This window comes from Lethenteron reissneri, chromosome 19 (genome assembly GCF_015708825.2).
Source record: "Lethenteron reissneri isolate LAM-NWPU_2019-01 chromosome 19, ASM1570882v1, whole genome shotgun sequence".
Lineage (NCBI taxonomy): Eukaryota > Metazoa > Chordata > Hyperoartia > Petromyzontiformes > Petromyzontidae > Lethenteron > Lethenteron reissneri.
Window position 1 is genome coordinate 308108 of NC_083797.1, and position 20387 is coordinate 328494.

The 20387-nt window shown below is 55.8% G+C and overlaps 1 protein-coding gene across 4 annotated transcripts in view; it reads right to left on the minus strand.

The window, feature by feature from the left end:
• LOC133344078 (collagen alpha-1(XIV) chain-like) overlaps nucleotides 1-20387 on the minus strand; it is a 97373-nt gene that overhangs the window by 60251 nt on the left and 16735 nt on the right. For all 4 annotated transcript variants that reach the window (XM_061554025.1, XM_061554024.1, XM_061554026.1 and 1 more), the window contains 17 exons: nucleotides 19832-20098; nucleotides 18365-18547; nucleotides 17887-18060; nucleotides 17353-17646; nucleotides 16669-16830; nucleotides 16215-16376; nucleotides 15067-15357; nucleotides 14399-14737; nucleotides 13457-13729; nucleotides 10309-10584; nucleotides 9997-10192; nucleotides 9730-9857; nucleotides 7263-7415; nucleotides 6534-6653; nucleotides 5875-6039; nucleotides 2025-2186; nucleotides 746-906 (listed from right to left, as the gene is read on the minus strand). In XM_061554025.1, coding sequence (XP_061410009.1) covers nucleotides 746-906; nucleotides 2025-2186; nucleotides 5875-6039; nucleotides 6534-6653; nucleotides 7263-7415; nucleotides 9730-9857; nucleotides 9997-10192; nucleotides 10309-10584; nucleotides 13457-13729; nucleotides 14399-14737; nucleotides 15067-15357; nucleotides 16215-16376; nucleotides 16669-16830; nucleotides 17353-17646; nucleotides 17887-18060; nucleotides 18365-18547; nucleotides 19832-20098 — 3506 coding nt within the window. The remainder of the gene's footprint in view (nucleotides 1-745; nucleotides 907-2024; nucleotides 2187-5874; nucleotides 6040-6533; nucleotides 6654-7262; nucleotides 7416-9729; nucleotides 9858-9996; nucleotides 10193-10308; nucleotides 10585-13456; nucleotides 13730-14398; nucleotides 14738-15066; nucleotides 15358-16214; nucleotides 16377-16668; nucleotides 16831-17352; nucleotides 17647-17886; nucleotides 18061-18364; nucleotides 18548-19831; nucleotides 20099-20387) is intronic.

A 20387-nucleotide genomic window follows, 5' to 3' on the forward strand; every position in this document is an offset into this window, starting at 1 on the left:
CGGGTAAGCGAGCCGGGACGAGCACACGGATGCACGAGCACACAGACAGAGATCCCGCGTGCAGCCCCAAGACTGTTGGGGCTGGGGCTGTTAGCTGGCACCTGTGCAGGCCGGCACGGCACACGGGGCATTGGGTGGCCAGAACCACGCCTGGCCGCCTTTGTCTCCAGAGTGGTGATGTTTAAGTAATGCACCAGATACTTATTTGAGGTTAAGTTGACCTAGGGAGGCCTAGGAATGGTTCAGATGGGCGGGAATTGAACTTGGGCCATGGGTTTCATCTTGAAACATGCTAACCACTACACTACCGCTTTCCAACACACACACTCGTGCTTGCATCGACACCTGCATACAAAAATTAATAAGCAAAGTCTACATGTGCATGTGTATTTGGGATGTCCTCCTGGACATCGGGTAAATGTATACATATCTGTGTGTGCATGCGTATCTACGTGTGTGTGCACATGTGTCCGAGTGGGGAGCTGTAGTACAGTGGTTAGCGCAATGCGCGACGAGCCCGGCGACCCAATTTTGATTTTAGCTCACGGCCAACATCGGCAACGAATATCTGAACCGGTCCCAGGTCAACTCGGCCTGAAGCATCGGCCCTGGGGCGACAAAGGCAGCGCCGGCCATGGTGCCGGCCACCCCGCCCACTCGTGCGCCGTGTCGCCCTTCATAGGCGCTCGCTGACGCCACTTGCCGCGACGGCCTGCGTGGGCTACGCAGGGAACCTTTTCCACACCTCGTCAGGCTGGCCGCCCTTGGTGGGGTAGAAGACGACGCGGTACATGAGCACGCGGCCCGGTGCGCGTGTCCAGGACACGCGGAAGCTCGTGGTCGTGATCTCCGAGGTCACGAGGTCACGCGGGGCCTGGGGGCCGGCATCGGCAATGCTCGCCGCAGCTACGCCCACGGTGCAGGGCGAGCCACCAAGTACGCACACACGCACGCACACGTGTACACACACACACGTACACACACATACGCATGCACGCACGCGTAAACACACACATGCGCGCACAAACGCACATACGTACATGTACACACGCACGTACATGTATGTACACGTACACACGCACGCACGCACACACCCAAGCACGCATGGGCATACCCGCACACACACGCACACACACAAGCGCAGCCGCACACGCGCACACACACACGCACACACGCACTCACGCAGGCGGGAGGTACGCACATCCAAACATACACGCGCAGACACGCACACGGACACACGGATGTAAGTACACGAGAACAGATAGGAATGCACTGACATACAGTTGAACTCACTACCTTGTGTCCTACCCCTCAGCTACAGCCCCTCCAACTTGTCTTACCCCTCAGCTACAGCCCCTCCACCTCATGACCTACCCCTCAGCTACAGCCCCTCCACCTCATGACCTACCCCTCAGCTACAGCCCCTCCACCTCGTGTCCTACCCCTCAGCTACAGCCCCTCCAACTTGTGTCTTACCCCTCAGCTACAGCCCCTCCACCTCGTGTCCTACCCCTCAGCTACAGCCCCTCCACCTTGTGTCCTACCCCTCAGCTACAGCTTCTCCACCTCATGTCCTACCCCTCAGCTACAGCCCCTCCACCTCGTGTCCTACCCCTCAGCTACAGCTTCTCCACCTCATATCCTACCCCTCAGCTACAGCCCCTCCACCTCGTGTCCTACCCCTCAGCTACAGCTTCTCCACCTCGTGTCCTACCCCTCAGCTACAGCCCCTCCACCTCATGTCCTACCCCTCAGCTACACCTTCTCCACCTCGTGTCCTACCCCTCAGCTACAGCCCCTCCACCTCGTGTCCTACCCCTCAGCTACAGCTTCTCCACCTCGTGTCCTACCCCTCAGCTACAGCTTCTCCACCTCATGTCCTACCCCTCAGCTACAGCTTCTCCACCTCGTGTCCTACCCCTCAGCTACAGCTTCTCCACCTCATGTCCTACCCCTCAGCTAGAGCCCCTCCACCTCGCGTGTCCCCCCTCGCTGTCCCCAGCTCCCCGTGGCAGGGCACTCACCGACGATCTCCCGCTCCTGCTCGCTGACGCGCGCGCACACCGTCTTGGTGAGGCTGCCCACGATGGAGCTCATGGCTGCGAAGTCGGCCACGTTATGCACGTGCATCTCGTCCGGCTCCGACGCGATCTCCTTCAGCTCCGCCTCGTCCGCTTCCTTCACGCCTACACACGCCCACAACGACATATATACTCGATGTGGTGTGCTGCGTGCGAAAATATTCTCCAGGTCACTGTGTAGACTGGAGTAGGTGGCAGGTGGCTAAGAAGCACAGTCGCAGCTATAGTGACATGTATACTGGATGCGGTGTGCTGTAATTTTTCTCGGGGTCGTTTGCGTTCACCGTGAAGGTTTTCACTTGTAACAATCTTTCTGTCAGAGGGTGGATATTAAAGGTCCCAGTGACGTCGCTTTAAAACATTCAGCGATTTTGTGCCGGCAACACGGTCCAATGATAAATGTCACCGCTAATTACTCGACTGGGAAACGCGTAACTGCCTGCCGCAAACACTCAGCAGCACCCTCCTGAAAAAGAGTCTTGAGACTCAGTGAGGCTTTCCTGGGTAAAATAATCGTAATAACAATGAAACCGGAACATGCCGGAGCGCAATGCTAAAAGCCATTAGTGTCAGCAGCGAAAGCACAAAGGCTCGCTTCATGGTTTAACTAAGGAAAGGATAAAGTTTTGCACCGCGAGGGCGGCTGCTGGGCCAGCAGCGCTCCTCCCGGAGCTGCCAGCCGTGACGTAACACCACGCGTGCGCCGGAATGCAGCCAGGGAATACAGGAGCGGCGGCATGGGAGGGGGGTCGCCTTTCACTCCGCCGACCCTTGCGTTAACCCTAAAACCTCAGCCACGTCAAGCAGCCATTCTACCAGACGGACCGTTTCCTCAAACAATCTGTTCAACCACCACACTGCAGTACACAATGCTTCCCTCCCTCTCTCCTCCAGAACACCACGATCTTGAGGTCCCTTCACGTGACCAGCTGTCACATCCTCCAAGCGTCGAGCTGATGTAACGCATCTCGGCGTCCTTGTCGACGTTGAGGCGACATTTGCCGCTCGCATCAGGCGTTTGACCGGACGGTGCTTCTAGCAACTGCTCACCGGCCGTCGTGCACCGCCAGCCAGGGTGGCTGTCCACGCGACGCAGTGCGCAGCGGCGGCCTCAACGGGCCACGATCGACGCCGTCTATGATCCGCACCCCACGGTGACCCTGGCGCTGCGGCTGCTGCTGCTAGACATGAATACAAACCTTGTGCTGTGATACGGCCAGCCCAGCTTCACTGGGGTCTCCGGTCAGATGGTCACTTTGTGTTCGAGGCCCATCAGCTTTGTGTTCGAGGCGTGTTAGACCAGAGGACGCCAAAAGGCGTCCCATGATGTAAGCTGCTCACCCTGAGCTCTCATTACTCTGATAGTGAAATGTCTTTGTGCTGTACGCCTATTGGCGTCCTCTGGTCTAACACCGTTTGAGACTAGGCTCGAAAGAAAGATGTCTCTGGTGTGGACCAATCAGTTTCAAAGACAATGCTAATATTTCGATTTAAAGCTTTCGTGACTGCAGGGATTCATCTTCTTGGTTCTTTCGGTAAAGTCACGTAGAAGGGAAATAATAAAATAATAAAAATAAAACATAATAAAATAATTCTCACGACGTTTTGGCCACAACGCAAGTAGCCGTCCTCAGGTGAAGAACAGGTCTGTCGGAAAGACAGCGTCTGAATGGGCACCACCAGGCTTGGCAGCGTATATTTACCTTCACCTGAGGACGGCCACTTGCGTTGTGGCTGAAACGTCGTGAGAATTATTTTATTATGTTTTATTTTTATTATTTTATTATTTCCCTTCTACGTGACTTTACCTAAAGAACCAAGAAAATGCTAATATTATTAGAGTATGTTTTTTGTTTGCATTCTGACCACAAGTATTGTGGTTAATGCACACATGATTCCTCGTAAAAGGTTTCAGTTTGGTGTTTTAACATCTTAACACCTGTTTTGTTGCCAGAAAAAAGGGGAAAACCTATTCTCATATTTTGGTACACTGGCAAAGGAGGTCCCATGATGAAGTTTAGGTCATCGTGTAATTAAGTTTACGTCTGCTTTGGCATGACGATGAACACTCTGCAGGGCATATGCACGTTGTGCCCCGAGAGACCAATTCAGAAGCAGCTCTGCAACGTCATATTTTGGGAGCTGTTCTCTGTCACAAGGTGATACACTGCTCACTGCAGAGTTCTGAATGAAACGTCCTCGTCACATGACGATATGAACACCACGGACCGACTGCCATTGCTGCCCAGCTCAGCGAGTCAGTAGTGTCCTGATCCATGGGGAGGGGCAATGGGGGCAATCAACCCCTCCCCCCTTGAGACCCAGAATAATCTATAACAGGATATCACTTTAGGGCTATCCCAACCAACATTGCATTACCTCGCTCATCGGGAAGCACACACAGAGCTGATGACTCAGACATGAGGGAAGAGGGAGGGGGGCGTGGCTCTGCCGGACTTGCTGCTGCCCAGCGTCTGGAATGTTTAATCTGAGGGATTGGTTGTATCCACCGAGGCGAGGGACGTGGGGAGAATGGGATGAGGCTTCTGTGGAACCGTGGAGCTGAGGGGGGATAACCTGCTCGCACAAGCAAAGGACAAACCCCAGGGACTCAAACCTTTCCGGGCGGTCGGTTGCAACATTCGAAGCAGGATGCTCGACCAGAAGTGACCCTAATCTATCAGAACACAGGACTCTCCTCTGTGCCTTGGAGAGTCCCATCCATCTCTTCGCGTAGCTAACAAGTGGGAGCTCTGACCCGTACGGAGGAGCACAGACATTGTGAAGGCTTGAGAGATGCTCACGAAAGAGGGTTACATAAGAGCCCGCTTAAAATAATCATCGCTAGGCTTGGCATTCCAAACGCACGGCATCACAGGTATTTACCAGCTCGGAGTGCTGTCGGTGAGTGAGAGAGAAGCGTTGCAGCAGTGACAGAAAACCTCGCCCGACAGCTAAACCATGAGAGGCAAATAAATCCTCGCCACAGACAACAGAGCGGCCAGAGCACCGCTCTGCGGGAGGGAGCCCCATTTGTGGCCTGGGCTGCTGCTGCTGCATCCTAGAGACAAACCTGGAGCTCGATATGCATGGCCACTCACTCCACTCACTCCACTCACTACTCTCCACCGACTCCGCTCCACTCTGAGCCATCAAATTAGGTTTCTACATGGGGCGGAGCTCGTGAATCAAACGAGAGTGAAATTCAGTGGTAAATCCTCCCCGGATGGCCCCAGGCGTTCGTCTGGTGCCACTCAAGATGTAATGAACACGCATCTGGACTTGTCCAGGCGTGCGGGACTTTCTCCCATCGATGGTGACACACTTGCGTAAAAGTAGCCTGTTCCTCTCTTTTCCCAGCTTAGGGTGCGCAGGAGGCCAGCAGACATCTCTAGATATCCGAACACTTGACTCAAGGTCCTTTTCTACAGCACAGCCAGTAACACCGCTCTGTGTACCTGGAAGGAGCACAAAGCCCTCCTGTAGATAACTCACTGCACCAGCTGCTTACACGAGCTCGCCCATCAAGACTACACTGCACTGACGTCATCTTCCCGTGCTGTCGACGTTCAAAAGTGGACAAGCTAAGCGTGTATGGAAGCACGTGCACTCATCCATGCTTGTGTACAGTTACACACACAATCAGAGTGTCACGATCCCTTGAGACAATGTGCGCCCCAGAGCGCTGCGGTCATGACCTCATGCGGTGGCTGCGGTCGTGACCTCGTGCGGTGGCTGCGACTGTGACCCCCCAAGGTGGTTGTGGCCGTGACCCCGCGCGGTGGCTGCTCACCGATAGCGAAGAGCTCGACGCCAGCGTCCTTGAGGCTGCGCGCGGGCCCCTTCACACCGTCCTGGGACTTGCCGTCCGTCACCAGGATCCCGATCTTGGGGATGCCGGGCCGTGCTCCCGCCTTCACCGTGAAGCTGTTTTGGAGGATGTAGGAGAGCGCCAGGCCTGCCCCACAATCACCACCACCGCCGCATCACCCCCCAACCCGCCACAGAAACACGAGACTACAGTCAGTAACGGATTCGGCAAAGGACCAAATGGAGCAGGGCCCTCAATACAAATCAGGAATAGGAACGTGTGAGCACGTGCCTGTGCGTGTCTCTGTATGTAGCGTGGGCAGCGGTAGTGGAGCAGTTGGCGCATTGTGCTACAAACTCGGCCACCCGAGTTCGATGCCCGCTCACTACAAACACCAATGACGTTTTATGAAATGGTCCTGGGCCTCCCCCGAGGTTGGCACAGCTTCAAATGAGTAAGGTACCTGGTGCGGTGTGTAAGCATTCCCACTAGGGAGACAAAGGTGGCCGAGTGTGGTGCTGGCCACCCACCCCCTGGTGTGCCATGCCGGTCTCCGAAGGTGCTTTCTAAAAGGGCTATATGGGAGATATTTGTGTTTGTGTGAATGAGAGCGTGTGGAAGTGCGCCGCTGTGACTCCCACCGGTGAGGGTGTTGCCCCCTTTGTAGGGCAGGCCCCTGATGGCCTGCACCACGGCCCCCTTGGTGGGGTACGAGTTGAGGTTCCACTCGGTGCGTGGGTCCCCGCTGTACTGCACCAGGCCTGTGGGAGAGAAAGTGCCATTTCAATTATGGCTCGTACACCGTAACCACAACCAACAACCGTTTTCCGAATCAATTGCCAGTTATTACACCACAGTTGATTTTAACAGCTACAGATACACGTCACTCAACGGATTATCGGTTTATTTTCTGGACTCATCGGTTAACAAAAAGTCTCAACCCTCTTCCCACGTGTGCCGCTGGATGGGAGGTGTGGTAGACAGGGCGTGGCGAGCCCATCGACATCATTAGCCATGCCACGCTCTGCGTGGCTCGCAAGGGGTTTCCCGCCTTCTAGAGGCAGGATGTGGGGTGGGGGTAAAATTGGTAAAAAATGTCGATGAATCGACAGCAATGATATTGCGATGTGGATTGAGGATTTTAAAAAAAAAATTTGAGCAATTTCTGCGCCGGTAGATGGATTCGAATAGATCGAACACGAATCGGCTGCTGTTCTTCTCGCGCAGGTGATGACGGCGACTCATCCTCCAGAGACGAGGAAGCACCATAGCCCACAGAAGTTTTACTCTATGGCCGTAGTGGCGGTGGTGGCGGCAGTGGTGGCGGCGGTGCCGGCAGTGGTGGCGGCGGTGCTGGAGGAGGATCGCACCGACGCGCGTGCGGCCGGCGCCCACGTCGAAGGCGTGCACGAGCGCCTCGAGGAACTGGCGCACGAGGCGGAAGTTGTGGCGCCCGATGCTCCACGAGCCGTCCAGCAGCAGCACAATGTCAGCGTGTGGCGCCGAGCACGCAAAGCGCCCGCCTGCGCCAGGGCAGAGCGCACACGAGTACACACACAAAGACAGGCAGGCTCACACGCAGGCATGCACACGAGCGGTCTGTGAAGTCTGCCCAAATGATTCTGCACCGCCGTTGTTTTTGCGCCGTCTTCTATTTTCTTCATTACTGCACTTTTATGTTTTCGCTTTTGACATTTTGGTGACCCAATTCGCTCTTGCAAATTAGACCCCAAACCTGATCTCCTGAGCTTTCACCTGGTCACACCAAATAAGTACAGAACTACAAATTGTGAAACCTAAAATCGGCCAAATTGTATTGCATTTCAAGATGTTGTGTTGAGCTCCCCGTGCGATGTTCTGTGCACCTCACGGTCGGTTTAGACAATATTCAAATGTCTGGATGACTGGTACTGCGATGGATGAACTGGGTGCAGATTGTAAGTGAAGCAACCTCAATGCAGCAGACTCATCATGGATGCATTGTGCTGAGTAGAGACATTGTACCGCATTCCCAACTGCACAAACGTGAAGCAACTTGTATTTTGAGCTGGAGACAGGTATCCCTATCCTGCATGAGAATGCGCTAGGAAAACCATGGGCTCGTGAATGGGCCCGTGAATTAATTCAATTTCATGAGAAAAGGGGCACTCTGAATGCAATGCATGCAGACATGACAGGCAATATGAGGCATGCAATTCACAGATTTGATTTGACCAAGAGTTGTATACAAACACAACAACAAACAAATATTTGACCATTTAAAATAAGCACAAAAGGGTAGAATGTCATGCGATTGATGTTGATGGCATCGTGTGATGGTCTTGTTTGTATAGAGCAATGGTGCAAAGTTGCGTGTGCAATGTGTGATAATGTGAGTGTGCGATGTTGTGCCTGTGTGGGGTGCGGCGGTGTTGTGTGTGTGTATGCGGTACCCGACAAACGTGCAATGCTGTGTCTGCGGTGGGCCTGTGGTCACCGCATGAGCGAGCTGCTGCTGTTGCTGCTGCTGCTGCTGTTACTGCCATTCCGCTCCGCGCTGATGACAGCGGTGGCCATGCATGGGGGAGCGGGGTGGTGGCGGTGGTGGTGGTGGCGGGGCCGAGTGGAGGTACTCACTGGTCAGGCGGTGGGGCCATGCGGTTAGAACGTGTGCCACCGTGGTGTGCGCATAACCAAGGCGACGGCACCGATCGGCCGTGCGCGAGGAAACAACGGAAAATTGGGGTTTAAAAAAGAAAATACACGCCCGCTGACACACGCGACAGAAATAAAATCACACGCGCGTCATCGCGTTTATTGTTCCCCAGACACTCGGCAGAAATGTACAATTGGCGCAAGCGTGCGGTCATTTCTCGCGTCAGGGTCAGACGTCCACTGGGGCGCAACGTGGGGTCACTTGCTCGGTTTTTAATTGTTGCTGACGCTCTCACCCGTGGCACGCATGCACTCATGCACACACCGACGCACGCACGCACGTTTATTCTAGTCGCGACACGTTATGCGCATGCGTGTAAGGATCACAGCGTGAGGACTTCAGTTAGGGTACAAAGACGTGCAGCCCGGCAGACCGCTGGGTAATGTGCGGTTAGTGGAGCACCTATCAAGGCCAAACAAAGACACAGACGGACACACACGCGTTACATTAATGCAACACATGCAGTACATGCTGTTACTCAAGAACAATCCCTGTTCAAAGCGTCAACGCGATCTGTTAAAGTGCGCAGAGGAAAAAACGACTCGGCTGAAAGGCAGCGTTTTGCTCGCACCGCCATTGCCCGATTTAAATTGCTCCGGACTTCATCACAGAGTTTGAAAGACTCAGCGCTGCATGCCCAATCCCTGGGGGCGTGAGTCAAGCTGGCATCACTGGACACACCGCTGGATCACACTGGCCTAAAATAAGGTCAGAGATCTCTTTCGATGAGAAAATACACGTCATATATACTGCTCAACACGAGCCATTAATGCTTTGATATTTGCGCCTATCTGTGTGCCGTTTGTCTTTTGGCGCCCTTTTGTCTCAGACTGGTGAGACAAGACCATAAGGAGTCTGTCCCTGGTTTAAGCCTTTCAATTTTAAGGACAATGCAAACATTATCAAAGAACGTTTGTATGTTTTACCACAAGTACGTGTGGTTAATGCAGACTTGGATCGTGAAGCTGGCTGTGAGAACCTCCTGTGGGTTAGACACGATGCCTCACTCAAGGCAAGAGTGCAGCTGTTCAATACATTATGCAGCCTATTCAAACGATTCCCCTGACAATGCTGCATATTCCTGCGATAAATTCCCATGGTCCAGCCCGAGGTGCAGGCCGCGGTCCGGGCCCTGGGTTTACCTGAGGGCTCCGGCTCCATAGTCGGTGGCTCCGGCTCCATGTCGCCAGTCGAGGCCTTCCCCTCGAGGCCCAGGCTCTCCCCATCGGCAAAGATGGCGTGCACGCTCAGCACGTACGCCGTGTCAGGCCTGCACCGTAGTGCCGGAAAAACACTCGGTGAGAAACACTCACGCCAAAACTGCCACCGTCGGCTCCATGCGACGGTGGACAGCCGCTGACCCCCTCCAAACCCCCCTGCTCCACCTATGACCCCCTCTCCCCTCTTACCGGAGGTCATCGATAACGGCCGTAGAGTCGTGCGGCCCGACGATCACCTCACGAGGCAAGGCCGCGTCCTCGTCTTCGGCAGCGTAGGCCACGCGGTACGCCACCACGGGCCCTGGCGCCGGGCGCCACGACGCACGCAGGCTGCTCGCCCATGCATCCGTCACGCGGAGGTCGCGCGGGGGTCGGAACTTGACCGCTTGAAGATGGGGAGGGGGGGGGAGGGCGCAGACGTCATCAAACCACCTCGACAATGACGACGACGACGATTTCGACGGTGGCGGTGGTGGATGCAACGGAGGCGCGGTCACGTACTAGGCACGGTGGAGAAGCGGCCCTTGATGGGCTGGCCCTCCCCGGAGCGGTACACGGGGTACACCAGCACGTCATAGTTGGTGTTCTGCCGCAGGCGACGCAGCGGGATGGTCGTGGCATCGCCGGGCACCTTGAGCACCACCGCCTTGCCGGGCCCGCTGGCGGCACGGAACGATAAACGGTACTGCGTAACGGCGCCGCGGGCAGCGCTCCAGAGCACGCGCGCGCTCGCCGGGGTGATGTGCGAGAAGCGGAGCGCGCGTGCCTCTGCCGAATCTGTGGAGGGAGAGACGCCCGTCGCGGAGACGGAGCGACGAGATCAGATAGCGTACGAGAGCTCAGGAATATTGCTCCGCGGGACCGCGAGTGGTGACGGTGGCGGCCTAGGGAGGGCTTCATCCAGCAGTGGATTGACGGTAGTAATTTTATTGAGCCCAGAGTGGAGTCTATACCACCTGACCAGGATTTGAACTCGCGAACTTCCGATTGAGGCGCCCACTCTTCCGCCCGAGACATCTGGCGGGTCCCGCACAACGTCATCATCAGTTGGCTGTCATTTTGGCGCAGAGCCCAAATTCTCCTTTAGGCAATTTCGCTTCAAAGTACTTGGCCTGAATTCCCCAAGTGAGAATTCAGGCCAAGCAGCAATACACCAATCAGATATGTTAAAAGACTTTAGGAATTTTTTCTATCACTTTTGATTTAACACTCACGGTATTAACTTAACTTAATCAGAAATGCCATCTTGGCCAAATGAGCATTGAGGCATTGGCATTCATCTCCTCTTTAAAATCCTACAGATTCAGCGGTGAGAATTCCACATTACTATGACAGGGACGTGTCTATGCAGGACACGTTGTGACAGTAACGGACAATGCCCATTGGTTGATACTAACGACGAAGTGACGACCAACAGGACATCTACCACGAAGATGGAGCGATAGAATGACTCGTATGCAGGAGCGAGACGGAGTGGTGCATTACAGCATTGAGAGACGATGATGGCCTGGGGAGCTCTTCACCCGACAGTCTAAGGGAGCTACATGGGGAACCTTTGCCTTTGTACGAATGTGAATGCAAAAACTACGTTAGGATAACGTTGTGGGTCTGACATGCAGGCTCAAAGGCTTGGCAACGCTGAGTCAGGGCTCCCAGCATGGGACCCGACACTCAGCACCCCACCCGTTGCGCTTTCTCATTGCATTACAAACGACGTCACAATTGGTTCCCTGCTACGACATCCAGCCCTGCCGTGTGGCATCATCCCCTACGCTGCGGCTCTCGCAGCTAACGAAGGCCTGCTCCAGCACAGGAGTCTCCTCCCCGACGTTTACCACTGTCGTCTTGATTTCGCTACTGCGCAAACTACTTTTTAAAGTAAGAAATCTTCACGCGGCCACATTGCCAGGACATACTGCCGTCACCCCCCACACCAAATCCGGCTCGACTGCCGAAGAGAAAATATCAAACTCGAGGACACGATCGCTCACCCGCATGTCGTCCATCGCGAGCGACGCGGGATGAGGCGCATTCCGACTGGCGGAACAGAAAACGCTCCAGGGACAATCGCACCAGACGTGGTGGAATGCGCCGCTCGATAGCGAGCCAGAGAGTGAGAGCCAGAGAGTGAGTGAGAGAGCCGGAGAATGGGAGAGAGAGCGGGAAAGTGAACGTGATACTTTTTAACTCTAGTAGCAACACAAATCCATAACTTTACCGCAATCACGAATACTATACGTGTACATTTATTTTACAAAATATAGAAAACTTACAAGAGGGAGGGTAGGAGAGGGTTTGAGAGAGTGGAGAGAGTGAGAGACAGTTGGAGAGAGCAGGAGGGAGAGAGAGCCTGGGTAGGTCTGGATGTCACAGTGGTTGTGTGATTTACGCTGCTGGTCAGCAAATCTTCACAGCCATCTCAAAGTCAACAAGCGCTAAATGGTGCACTTCGCGAAACTCAAGTACGGCTTGGATTTCACTTTTTGCACAGGCAGGGAACGCGTGTGAAACAAAACGTGGTTTACTCGCTGCCAAAAGAATGTCCACGCTCTGGGATATTTTTTTGTTGGTGCCGTTTGGAGCGTGGCTGCACCAGCGTGCAGGACCCCCTTAGCCCCGCTGCCCCCGCCACGTCACCGCCTCCCCATCTGTGAACTTCGCTCTCCAGTACGGTCGCCAAATGGTAAACCGGTAACCATTTGCAGAATCGATAACTGGTGCTAAAAGTCAGGCACCAGCTGTGCCAAAGTCCAAATTGAGACCACAAACATTGCTGTTAGATTGGTGCTGAACATCGTGGTGCTGATCAGTGCACCACGGGAGCTCCCTACGCTTCTCGGATAGAAAACTTAACCAGTATTAACCGTTTTTTTTATTTCTTTCTCACGCGGTTACTAGTGTAGTGTCTTCAAAAATTACTCACACCGACACGTTGTAACATGTCACCTGCTTACACTTTATTCACATAATCTTGCAACAGTTGTAGGCACTCCTAGAGCTATCTATACGGTAACTTCTCCCCACTCTTATCTACCTTTTACCTCGCTTATCCTGCACTCAACGTCTCTGCACGCAGCGTCTCCCCACGCAGCGTCTCCGCACGCAGCAACTCTACACTGCCACCGCTGCCCTCACCTACGCTCCCTCAGACCCGCTCACCCATCTGGCCCGGGCGGGGGGGTCAGCCACCACCCGCCCGGCGACGGCGTGAGGGTTGAGGTCCTGTTGACGGCTGGAGCGGCAGCGGCGAAATGTCTTCACACTTGGTCCCGGGCAACAACTCTCCGCTCCGCTCACGCACACGCCCTTATATTCAGCTGCTAATTATCCGAGACCTCTCACGCGTTTCTTTAAGCTCTCACCAGGCTGGCGCCTGTTGGCCCATCAATCAACCCTCATCTCCCGTCTCCCTGGCAACACCTCCGGTCTCAGCGTGCACAACCGGTCGACCCCGTGTGCACCTGCTTCGCCCCTTAACAACTGGTGGTTTGTCCGTGTAAACCTCACGCGCACCTGTTTGCCCTCAGTTGCCCTCGGTTCATTGTGCGCACCGCGTATTTCACTACTCAACACTAGTAATGCGAAAAACGAAACGATTTTATGAGCTCGACTTTTATCTGACAAATCGTGGCGTGGTGCCGGCACCCACCTTCGGTCGTGAAGTTGACGGAGGCGGGAGGGCCCCGCTCGTCGTCGGCGTACACGGGCGTAACGACGGCCTGGTATGCCGTGCCGGGCGTGAGGCCGTCGAGCGCGCCGGATGTCGCCCGCGCCACCGCGTCACGAGCGCCGTGCTCGTCCCCGGCGGCCGAGCGGAACTCAATGCTGTACGCCTCGACGTGGCCCGGCGCTGGTGCCCACGACACCGTTGCGGAGTCTGCCGCCACGTCCGAGGCCTCCAGGAGTGACACCGGCCCCATCTCTGCAAGTGTAACGCCGCAGCCGTGGGGTTAAATCCAAGACGTCCTGGCTGCGACTCGCAAGCGATCTGACCAACCCTGTGTAGCCTTGAGACACCAAGTCTGACCCCTAATTTCGGCTGAAGAAGCCCACGAATAAAATTGTGTCACACAGGTAGTGCTGCCACGGGGTGTACCCGTTCCTAATGTGTTGAAGATGAGATGTGATGATGTGAGTCACTTATCACGTGTAAAGCTCTCCGATAAGATGCCCTGGTGTAAAGGAGGGCGTTTATACCAAAAGAAGCAACTACCACAACAACCACAACAGCGACTCATCGTTTTTGTTGTTGTTATCAATAAAGAGTGACAAAAAAATCCCGGAGTCCTGGATAGAGAGGAGAAAATCAAGGCCACCAGGTCAAGGACAGCGGGCTCCTATACAATGGATACGTGGCCAGGATAGATGGCAGTGACGGATCAAAGGACGGGGGGGGGGGGCTAGACTCCAAGGGTAGAAAGTCGAGTATGAGGCCAGAACATTTTAAACTGAGTAGATGACAGCTGACGAAAGCGGGACGAGTGTCACCACGTCAGCAGAGCGAGACTTGATCAGAATCAGAATCTTTATTCAGACTGGAAGAATCTTATGAGATACAAAGTTCTTATTCACAGATGTCCGGGGCCCACACCTGGCAGCGTGGTGCCCTCCACGGAGGCCCTCTCGCCCTCTCCCGACGCATATTCCGCCATCACGGAGATGGCGTACGTCGTTTCCGGCCTCAAGCCTCGTATCCAAGCTCCCGTGGCATCGGGCCGCAGGATGGCCTGCTGCTCGCCCAGCCCGGGCCCCGCGCCCACGTCCCAGAGCCCGCTGCCGGCCTCCTCCCCCCCCGCGGTCTCCGTCTCCGCCGTCGGTGCCGAGTACCGCAGGTTATAGCGGGCTACTGGGCCCGGCGCAGGGCTCCAGGTGAGGCGCAGGCTGCCCCATGTGGTCTCCAGCACTCGCAGCTCCGTCACGCCGCCCGTCTCTGTGTGCGAGGAGGGGCAAAGAGAGCGGGGATTTGCTGCATGTTGGCCACTGCCTGTCTCTCCCCTCTCATCTCACGATGACGATTTATGATCATTAAGGTGACAACGATGATGGTGACGATGACGATAATTGGTGATGATGACGACGATGATGATTGGTGATGACGACGATGACGGTGATGATGATGACGACGACGATGGTGATGATGATGACGACGATGATGATGGCACTAACTGGTGATGACCATTATGATTGGTAATGGCAATGATTGATGATAACGACGACAATTAGTGATGGCGACGGTGATGACGCCGCGGCCGCCCTCACCGCCCAGCGTCTCCACGTCGGCGACGAGTGGGTCGCTGAGCCCGGTCGCGTACTCGGCGATCACCGTGACGCGGTAGCGCGTGCCGGGCGCCAGGCCCTCGAGCCGCGCGCCGACGAGCTCGCCGCTCACCGCACGCTCCCCACCCGTGCCCTCCGCCGCCCCCGCGCCTCCCTCCAGCGGCGCGTAGCGCACGCGGTAGGAGAGCACGCGGCCCGGCGAGGGGAGCCAGCGCACGAGCACGCTGTCCGACAAGCGCTCCTCCACCTCCAGGCCGCTCGGGGAGCCCCGCTCTGCACACGGAGACGCCCCATGTAGCCGCTTTGCAATCTTGCAATTATAAATCTTTCTCTTGTATGCAATGCATTCTATTCGCGGTATGTTCTTTGTGCTGGTCGGACCGTGTCAATGCATGACCTTGCCACCAAGAACTTCACCAGGTTTTGTTCGTGTTTTTGCTGTAACCAGGTTATAAATGAGTGCTTATTGCCCAAAGGGTTTTACCTGTGCCGCAATAAAACCTAAAACCTAACCCTTTAGCAGCGAGCACCTTTGAAGGCCGGCACAGCGCACGAGGGGGTGGGTTAGATCACGTAAATATATAAATGTGTCGTTAAACCCGCCACCACCCGACACAACCAATTAGTACGGTTAGTAAGGTTTGTCACGTTACTAGTACAGCACACCGGTGTGTTGGAGAGTAAACCCACAACATTTACAATTCGAGTACTTTCCAACACACCAGTGTGCTGTACTAGTAACGAATTGGCATTATTTTTAACGTGACAAACCTTACTAATTGGCTGGATAATATTGGTCGCGAAAGCCTATGTGTTAAACTAAGGGGGTGGGTGGCCAGCACCACGCCCGGCCGAGCTTGTCTCCCTAGTGGCGATGTTTTACACACCGCACCAGGCACTCATTTAAGGCTGAGTCAACCTATGGGAGGCCCAGGACAGGCTCACATATTTGCCACTGTTGTTGGTCATGAGCGCATTCTGAGCACAGCGTGCTGACCACTCCCCACAAGTTTGTGTCCTCGGTGCACGAGCGCCCAGCCACCTCTGCTGCACCCGCCCAGCCAATCGGCCGGAGCCTCGTGTGGGCGGCATAGGGAGTGGTGGCACCGCAGTGGAGGCAGTGGCCGTACCATCGAGCGTGGTCTCCTCAACGGCCCCTGACACAGCCTCGCCCCCGTCGTACACGGCGACGACGTGCACGCGGTAGCGCGTCTCAGGCTGCAGGTCGCTCAGCGCCAGCATCGTCACTGCCGCATCCACCTCGGCCTCCTGCAGGCTCGGCCGCTCCCGGTCTGCGTGATTGAGGCAGAGGTCGCCATCATGATCATCATCACAATCGTCACTATCATCATAATTATCATTATCACCAAGATTACCACCGCTATGGTCGCCACCATCATCACCACCACCACCATCACCACAATCAGCCAGAGCAGGGGGGGGTGGAGGAGGAGATAGGAAGAGACAATGAGCAAGTGGATGAGAAGGCGGAGGAAGGAGGGAGGTAGTCAGGAAGAGGGAGGAAAATGTTGATGGTGGGAGGGAAAAGGATGAGGAGGATGGGGCGATGACGCCCGTCCTCACCCTCATCATCCTCCTCGTCTTCGTCGCTGTCATCTCCGGGCACCAGGCTCCGGTACTCGATGCGGTAGTGCCGCACAGAGGAGCGCGCGGGCGACCAGGACACTCGCAGGCTGCGTGATGACGCCTCCGTCAGCACCACGTCGCCTGGCGGGGTCAGCTCCCCTGAGGCAGCAGAAGGAGAGCCCCACGGCACAGGCAGCACATTCACCCACCAGTTCGCCACCCTCTTCACCCACCAGTCTGCTAGCCTCATCACCCACCAGTCTGCTGCCCTCATTACCCACCAGTCTGCTGCCCTCATCACCCACCAGTCTGCTACCCTCATCACCCACCAGTCTGCTGCCCTCATCACCCGCGAGTCTGCTACCCTCATCACTTGCCAGTTCGCTACCCTCAGCACCCCACACACCAGGGTCACCAGCTCTCTGGGTTGGACCCAGACAGGGTGGGAGTGGTGCGTGGGTGGCAAGGAATTGATTTGTTCAAGGTCTGGTAGCGGTGTTGAACTCTACCATATAATACTGCACTGCACAGTTTGTGATCATAGACCTGGTGGGAATGGCTATATACATTCAGGATTGGTCTATAGTGGTCTATAGTTATCTATGTTAGTCTGTGTCTCTATGCGAGTCTGTGTGTCTCTACATTAGTCTGTGTGTCTCTATGCGAGTGTGTGTGTCTCACCTCGTCCGTGGTCCTCGGTGGTGCTCTCGGTGACGACGAGCGGCTCGCTGGAGCGCTGGCCCGACACGGCATAGATGCTGACCTGGTACTCGGTGTCGGGCTGCAGGCGCGACAGCTGCACGTGCGTGGCGCCCCCGGGCGCTGTCGCCTCGCGCCGCGCGGTGCCCTCGTCGTCGCCCACAGGCTGGTAGAACACACGGTAGCTCGACACCTCGGGGCCCGGCGCGTCCCAGCCCAGGCGGATCGAGTCGCCCGTCCGTTCCAGCGTGCGCAGGTTCTGGGGAGGTAGGATTTCTGTGGGGGGCGGTGAGGTGGGTGGGGGGGGGGGGCAAAGGGTGGGGGGGGATAGTGAGGGGAGAGATGTAGAAACGAGACAATGGCGGTGATCTTAAGGGTTCGCAATCGGTTTCATTTGGGCAATCGTGATAAGCTGCTGGCGATTCCGCGGGATCGCTGGCGATTGCGGTCGACGGCAGGCGACCTTGGCCGATGGCGGTCGGCCGCAAGCGACGTTTGGTGACCGGGGTCACTCACGGCTGGTCTCTTCCTCGATGCGCGCTTGCTGCGCCTCCACGCCGGCACACATCTGGCCGATGACGACGCCCTGAGACGACTCGAGCTGCTCGAACCCCCGCACGGAGAAGACGTGCGTGGAGAGCGGCGGCGACGCCACCAGACGCAGCTCGTTCTTGTTCGCTTGGGCCACGCCTGACGCAGAGAAGCGACGGGAAGGCGGTCAGCGGAACAAACTCATTTTAATGGCACGAAGATCGAGATCAAATGAGCTCGCACACAGCAGCAGTAGTCATTACCCACTCCCAGCAGACTAATGCCGGTAGCAGGTAAATGGGTGAGTGAGAGAGTGTATGAATTCATGAACCAGCGAGTCGTTGAGCGAGCGAGTGGTCGAGCGAGCGAGTGGTCGAGCGAGCAAGTCGTTGAGCGAGCGAGTGGTTGAGCGAGTGAGCAGTTGAGCGAGCGAGCGGTTCAGCGGGAAGGCGAGTGCTCGCACCGATGGCGAAAAGCTCGACGCCGGCGTCGCGCAGCTCCTGTGCGTGCTCGGCGACGTCGGCGCCGTCGTCGGCCGGGCCATCGGTGATGAGCACGGCGAGCTGCGGCACGCGGCGCCGCGCACCGCCGCCCTCCGCCGATGCCGCCGTGAGCACCGAGGCCAGGGTGAAGCGCAGCGCCTCGCCTGCGTGCCGTCGCAACAATGGCAACTACAACGTTACCAACAGCAGCAACAGCAACATTACCAACAACAGCAACATTACGAACAACAGCAACAACACTTTAACACGTAGGCTGTCGCGACCAATATTATTGATAATAAAAGTAGAAATGCGTCGTAACCCTCCACCACCCGGCACAGCCAATTTGTAAGGGATTTGTCACGTAAACAAAACACCAAATAGTGACTACTTCAGCCCACCGGTGTGTTGGAGAGTAAATGTTTTCGATTAAAATGTTGTCGATTTACTAACACAAAAACCTTTGCTATTATTACGAGTAACAACATTACCAAGAGCAGCAACGACATTACCAGCAGCAGTAACAACATTAACAGCAACAACATTAACAGCAACAACATTACCAACAGCAACAACATTACTAACAGCAACAACATTAACAACATCAGTAACAACATTAGCAACAACAGCAACAACATTACCAACAGCAACAACATTAACAGCAATAACATTACCAACAGCAACAACATTAACAGCAACAACATTACCAACAGCAGCAACAACATTAACAACAGCAGCAACAGCAAGGCCGCCACCCTAGGAGGACAGCGGGCACAGATCACGTGCCCTCAGGGCTCCGGGAGCCGACGGGGCTGTGCCCCTCCTCCTCCTCCTCCCAGGCGAGGCCAAGGGGGTCTGGACAGAGTCTCAGGGCACCACCGGGGGCCCCCTGGGGTCAGGGTCGGCATGGACCCAACTCGACAGGTGGCACAAGCAAAGAGTTGCTACGAGCGAGCCAAGAGACTCGCGCATCTTGACGTTAAGGGCTAAACAAAGAGCCATACGATGTCAAACCAACATCCCACTGCAGGATAATTACCTCTAAATGACACAATTGGGATTTACACAGTAGCAGCAGCAGCAGCAACATCGTGGCCCCTGCTTATTGCAAATACTTGGCAGCACCCTCTTGAGAAGGGAGTGTGGAGACTCGGTGAAATGCTCCTGCGTAAACACGAGCACTCACGTGAATAACTACAAAATTAAGTTAAGATGAACATCGTGAACTTCCCCAATTAACGTAAAACGTCGGGCCAACGTTGAACCATAATATTGGTCGCGAAAGCTTACGTGTTATACATTGAACCAACAGTTCCAACCACAAGCCAACGTTTGTCCAACGTTGCGTGTTTACCAGGCGAATGGTTGCCTGGGGCCCTGGACATCTCCCGTAGTCAACGAAGGGTGGGGGGGGGGGGGGGGCCCGGGGCGACCGTGGCACCGCTCACCCGTGTTGGTAGCGCTGCCACCCTTGAGTGTGACGGCGCGCAGGGCCTTGTAGATCTCCGCCTTGCTGCGGTAGCGGTGCAGCGCAAACTCGAGGCGCGCGTCGCCCGAGAATTGCACAAGGGCGACGCGCGCACGGTCCGGCCCCAAGGTGAAGGCAGAGACGAGTGCCGACACGAACGCCTTGACGCGCTGGAAGCTGGCGCGGCTCACACCCTGCGAGCCGTCCACCACGAACACTAGCTCCGCGGGCACGTCCGGCGGGCAGCCTTGGTGGGAGAAATGGGGAGGTGGTGAGAGGGATGGGGAGGTGGTGACGGACAGGGAGGTGGTGAGGGACAGGGAGGTGGTGAGAGGGATGGGGAGATGGTGAGAGGGATGTTGAGATGGTGAGAGATGGTGAGATGGTTGGAGAGACAGGAGAGGTGGTGAGAGGGACGGGGAGATGGAGGGGTTGGCTTCACGTGCACGCGTCAAGGCCAGCTAATCATTCCCGTGGTGCTGAGCACGTGTTCTCACGGACGCCCGAGTCGACACGCCATGCATGATACTCCGCCA